The following is a 6,000-nucleotide window of genomic DNA, read 5'->3' on the forward strand; positions in this document are numbered from 1 at the left end:
GACTAGACTTAAAACTATTTCAGAAGACTAAACCGGACTAAGACTAAATTGTATGATTTAGTTTTAAGACTAAGACTAAATAAAATTATTCTGTAAAATGTAACACTGTTGTTAACTGGCTGTCTTCTTCTTTCACCTCTCAGGCTTTGGCCCAGGCTATCAAGGAAGCCAAGGAGCAACATCCTGACATGTCTGTTACCAAAGTGGTGGTGCACCAGGAAACAGAGATCACCCCAGAGTGAGACACACTCCTTCACATGCCACCCAGGTGAGGCATTGATTGATTGATTGAACAGTTTACAGGTACAAGGTACAGGTAAAGAAAGCTTTTGGCTTTGACAACTTTAGTTTTTTACAAGTGTTCAAATTTTAGATTGTAATCAGAGAAAAGAAAAGACGAGGGTTAAAATGTTTTCAATTACTGCTTTCTATCGTTTTAGTGATTTTAACTATTTTGATTTCAGTGGGTGGGGGCATGTGTTCAAGTGGCTAAATCTGTCTTTTAGGCACAATAAGCCCATTCCCAAGATGCACCGCAATCCTTCATGGGCAAGACTTGACTTATGGGGGCTAGTAGTGTTACTGTAAACAGTAATAAATCACAGGCTTATTGTGTCTAATAAGACAGAGAAGGTTGTCCTTTAAATTGGGGTCCCTTTTGCAAGTGGTTACACACGCTGGAACCTCACTGGAGCTCCGCCTGAGACGTAACCTCATGAACTCCAGTGTCCCTATATATTCTGGCTTGGACATACTGCGAAAATATCCAATCTCAGCTATTTTAGGCGAGACAGAGATTTGATGTAGTGGGAAAAAGGACACAGCCTAATATAGATCCCTGGGGGACTCCGGTAAGGGTTTAAGTGGGACCATACCGGTTGTCTGGCAGGTTTAGGCTGTTGACTGCGACTCGTGGTATATTGACGACTAGATTCTGTTCATTTCAGCACCTTATGAAAATCTGAAACCTGTTGCGTTTTAATGCATTTTAATTATTTGAAAAATGCATTCCCTGTATTAATCTTAACCATGTAATGTTGTTTGGCCAATTCACTCCGGTAACGTTTTAAAAACTATGGAGAAAATGCAAACAAACAGACCCTAAATCAATGCCATTAACAAACAAATGGCCTATGTTTACATGTATGTTCAATATACGGTCAAAGCTGCTGAAAAAGTGATACGTTGCTTGACAAAAATGACCTATTTTCACCTGAAAATAGTGCTTTGCCTCTACTCCATTAACACCACTGGCCGTCCACCTCCTCTCCTCTAGTGCATGTTGTAGCTGTAGCTCTACTCCTCACCTCCCTCCTCTGCCACTGTGTGAGTGTGTGTCTGTGTGTGTGTGTGTGTGTGTGTGTGTGTGTGTGTGTGTGTGTGTGTGTGTGTGTGTGTGTGTGTGCGTGCGTGTGCGCGTGCACATCACTGCTCAGACAGCAATCCCTTGCTGCTCAGATCTCTGCCTTGACCTGTACTGTGGAGACAAAGCATTGCTGCTGCTAGTAGTATGAAATGGGCGAACCTCATTCCCTGGGACAAATGGACATAATAAAATAGATGAACAGAGTGGGTGAGGGTACTGCCCTTACTCTGCACTGTAAATCAGTTAAGATCGGCTAACTGTGCCGTGGTTGGTACCGCAAATCACACACCAGCTATTTTGCTCCGTGGGGTTTTACGAACAAAGTCTGTGTTTTGATGTGGCTGAGATGTACCCTTTACACTGCCGATGACACAGAGCTCCAGTTGGGTTGCTTAAAAAAAGAAAGAAGCTATCCCAAGGGGTTTATCAAGACCGCAGTGGTTAAACACAATACATTGCACTAAATGAATCCATAAAGACCTATTGAGGAGGTAATGGTAGCAGTCGCCAGCCTAATTGCAACAGCAAAGCAATTACCAGTTACAATGACATACAAAGTGTTCCACCGGAGACTAAACAGAATCGGGTAAACAATGTTGACGGTGATGATCAAAGGAGGGCTCTGTTACAATCATCAGTAATATGAGTCGGTCGACATCTGCGCCTTGCTGACAAGACCCTCGCTGCATCGCTCCGAATCAATGTAGCACCAAAACACTTAGCTGCAGGGATTTTTCTTATAACAGTGTACTCACACGTATTCCAACATGAAACAAGGCTTTCGCAGCATGAGGTATGTTAAATAGTGGTGCCCATGTGGCTTTAATTGTGGCCTTGTTTGTGCAAGTCGAGGCGTCCAGGCCGGGAGTCTGGTGCTGTTTAGCCAGCTGCCAGGGCGGTATGTAAACACTGTGTGCCTGCCTCGGCCTCGCTCTGCGCTCTCGCCGAAGGGGAAAAGTTGCCCTCTCCGAAGAAATCGGCATGGCGTCCCCATATCGCTTTGCGAGCGCCGCTTTGTTTTACTTACACATTCAATCAACTCCACTGTGTGTTTACATCAGGGTGAAGTCTGAGAAGCCCCTTTCCCCCACCACCAGCCTAACAATCCCTCCCTCGGCCGCCCCACATTCATCCCTCCCGTCTCTCATCCTAAACACCACCGTCTTTACTCCTGGCTTTGCTTGAGCCCGGGCCCCTGCCCTGGGGGGGCCCTTAATTCCTTGCATTTTCCGCTCTCTATTAGAGTGTCCTACTTTTTCGAAGCCAAGACATGTTAAACATCGCCGTCGACATGACTGGGTGTGGTTCCACTTAAAGTCCTCGCATGTTTAATTTGTCCTTTCTGCTTTCGCTCACGCTCCCATTTGCTGAGTGCTGAGTCGAGGTTGGTTGTATAAATCTGTGGTTCTCAACCTTTTCAGGCCGCGACCCACAAAATAATCACATTTTAACTGGGGACCCCCCCCCACCTTGACGTGCACTAAGAGTTGAGGAATTACATTTTGTACATCACAGTTCTATTGTGAAAATAGCCGATCTATATGCTCACAACGCCTCGCAACGCGAGGCGTTGTGAGCATGTAGATAGGCTATTTTCACAATTTCTGCGTCTAATATTTGACAATTTGGCCAATGTTTAATTTGTCATTTTATTAAAAAGTCCATAAATTGTCAGTTTAGAAATGTACACATACCCTCTATACACTTAAACTCTATGTTGGTTTGTTTACTCTTGAGAGAGAAAACAATGTTGCACATTAAGTTAATCATCTGGGGACCCCCAAAATAAGGTTGAGAACCACTGGTATAAATTGAATCTGCTGAAGATCTTCTCTCTCTCTCTCTCTTCCCTCTTTCCCTTTCTTTGTTCATTTTCAAGCTGGGGCGCATGCAGTGACAACGCCTGGGCGACAGGAACACGCAGTCTCACCCCCTCTCTCTCTCTCTCCGACCTCTCCCTCTCCACTGTGTCACCATTCCCACTTTTATCTCAGAGCCCTCCCGCCCGCCCACCGCCCCAAGCACACCCAACTGCACTGCCTTGGACACACACACACACACACACACACACACACACACACCAGACTACAGCACAGGGAGCACGTTTCAACTTTGAACTTTAACCTCTGACCTCTGCGCCTCTCGACGTCAACCGAAGAAGGAGACCGAAGGAGTTGTTCTCACGAGACTTAACCAGGATTCCCCACAATCCCCCCTGCTCCCGTTCCGCACACTGCCAAAAGCCGAACCACTGGACGGCCCACAAAAGCCGAACCACACTGAACGGATTTCAATCGTTTTTTCTAAAGTGAAATGAAAGTAAAAACCTTACTGCATTTGTAAATTTGTTCCTCTCTCTCTCTCCAATTTGTCTGGAGATTTTAAGAAATTTTTTCAAGGGCATTTGGTCTTTTAAACGTATTGAGATTGCTGGTACTTTATTCATATTTTTCTACAGAGTTTCTTACAGTCCTAATTGGTTACCTTGGAGATCAATTTTTTTAGCAACTCGGCATTACTATTAGGGGTTGTGGGTGATTCTTCTTGGGACTGTACGTACGCCGCCAGAACATCGAGGATCCCTCTTTAAATTCCCTCTTAAACGCTCGACATAGTGTCGTGTCATCTCTTGTACAGCAAAAAGTTTATTTTATTCTCCCTCTCAGTGTTAAAAATATTTTTTCAATTCATCTGTAAAAAAGATTGATTTTATCAAAGCAGGGGGCCAATTGAGTCTTTCTCTCTTTTGATGTTTTGACTTGATAATCTGGTGAATGATATTTCCCATCTTCTTGATTGTTTTATTTTAGTCGTCGTCTTTATTATTATTGTTGTCGTTGTTGTTGTTGTTTGTGTGTCACCTTAGAGCACTTCTTTATCATGGCGGAGGAGACACCCTTACAGTATATCGCAATGACAAGATTTTTATGTTCACTATTTATTTCATTATTCTTGTGTGTATTTCGCATTTTAGAACGCCTGTCTTTTCAGTGTCAGGCTCGTGTCCATGTTTTTTTTTTTGCATTAGGCAGATCTCGGAGCATTCCAAGCACCAGCTTTGCAGCAGCATTCAATTCTGCTGGGCAAGGCAGTGGCATCATTATATCGCTGTTGTTGTCGGGTGGAAACCTTGTATGTCCAAAACCGTTCCTTTTTTATTATTATTTAAAAAACAAATTAAAATTGTGAAAATAGACGATCTACTATCTGCTATTTTCACTACTCGTGTGCCACACTCTTGTATGATGAAGTAGGGATTTAATTTAGAAAAAACACACTCATTTGAACTTGGAGATGCAAGTTTTCTGCCTGACGACAAGGATATCCTTACATTCATCCATTTCATGATTTATTTCTCCCTTCCTACCAAAGGGGGCAGTGTGTACTCGCCCACAGAGGTGGCAATGAAGGCAGCTAGCAGGTGTCTCCAAACCGGCCAGGTTCGGTCTTAATTAAGGTTGATTATTAGTAGGGTGACCAGATGTCCCCCTTTGTGAGGGACAGTCCCACATTTCCATGACTTTTCAGGCGTCCCCAAAATTGAGACTCTGTCCCACATTGTGACTGGCAGGTGTTGATATAGGTGCACTGATTGTTGCTGAAGCTCTTTAACATGAGCTCACAGCAAGCTAGACTGGACCACACTGGACTACTGGAATATATTATAGGTCAGTGTATTCCGCTGTTATGTAAATCTCATTGCCTCTTTTCCCCGCAAGATATGTTTTTAAGCCTGTTATTAAAATAACATGAGAAAGATCCCCTATAGGGGGGTAAATAACAAATTAATAGGCAGTATTGGGGCTATGGTCGAATATGACATCAAAGCATAAGCATTTATTAGCAACTAAAGTAATAATTTGCTATCAACCCCGGCCCGCCCGTCCCACATTGTCCCACACAAGTGGTACTTCTGTCCCTCAAATGAACAGTTTGGATCTGGTCACCCTATTGATTGGTTAGAGTAGACGTGATTGGCAATAAAAGCACATGCAAACTGAGAAACTTTCCTGCATGAATGGCAACAAATGGCAGAAGCCACAGCTGTGGATTCAGCTTAGTTGCTGACGTTTCCCACCACCCTCCTTATGCTAAAAGCACCATACCATACCAGAGAGCTTCTGTAAATTCAATGACATGCTTCTTTTATGCTTTTGTGTTTACAGACAAACCGTAATGTCTTTCTTTCAAGTCTCAAATGTGAACCTCATGTGATTTACGTACGCACTGTCCCTCAAAACAAGCATATTCATTTAGTATATATGGCACATACGGTATGTTTTTGGTCTATTTTAAAACATGATGCTTTTTTAGTACAAGTATTCCTCTGTACAGAACCTTTCTGTGTTGTAGCGTTGTCCTTTTCATTGTGACACTCCCTTTTCGTTAGGAGACAAGCAAACCGATGTTTACAGTATAGTTTCCTGTTTATTTCATAGTGGACTCATCACCAACACCCCGAAAGAGAAACGTGTAATAAAAGAGCACCATGCACTGAATAATAAACACAAATGTAGACACCTTTGTTTCCACTCTTTGCCTTCCCTTCTGTTTTCTAACTATCTTTTTTGTCCATAATGACAAAGAGATACCGTTGATATGATTGAAAATGTTCCGTCAGCATTTGCCTCCGA

General features: G+C 43.1%; 1 protein-coding gene across 1 annotated transcript in view; it reads left to right on the forward strand.

Annotated features, from left to right (window-relative positions):
- The window catches only part of epb41a (erythrocyte membrane protein band 4.1a), a 55,648-nt gene extending 49,910 nt beyond the window's left edge, over positions 1–5,738 (forward strand). The window contains exons 19-20 of the mRNA XM_080734368.1: positions 144–268; positions 3,246–5,738. Of these exons, the coding sequence (XP_080590494.1) occupies positions 144–242 (99 nt within the window). The 3' untranslated portion in view covers positions 243–268; positions 3,246–5,738. The remainder of the gene's footprint in view (positions 1–143; positions 269–3,245) is intronic.
- Positions 5,739–6,000: the final 262 nt, after the last annotated feature.

Source organism: Nannobrachium achirus, assembly GCF_963921795.1.
Source record: "Nannobrachium achirus genome assembly, chromosome: 10".
Taxonomy (NCBI): Eukaryota; Metazoa; Chordata; class Actinopteri; order Myctophiformes; family Myctophidae; genus Nannobrachium; species Nannobrachium achirus.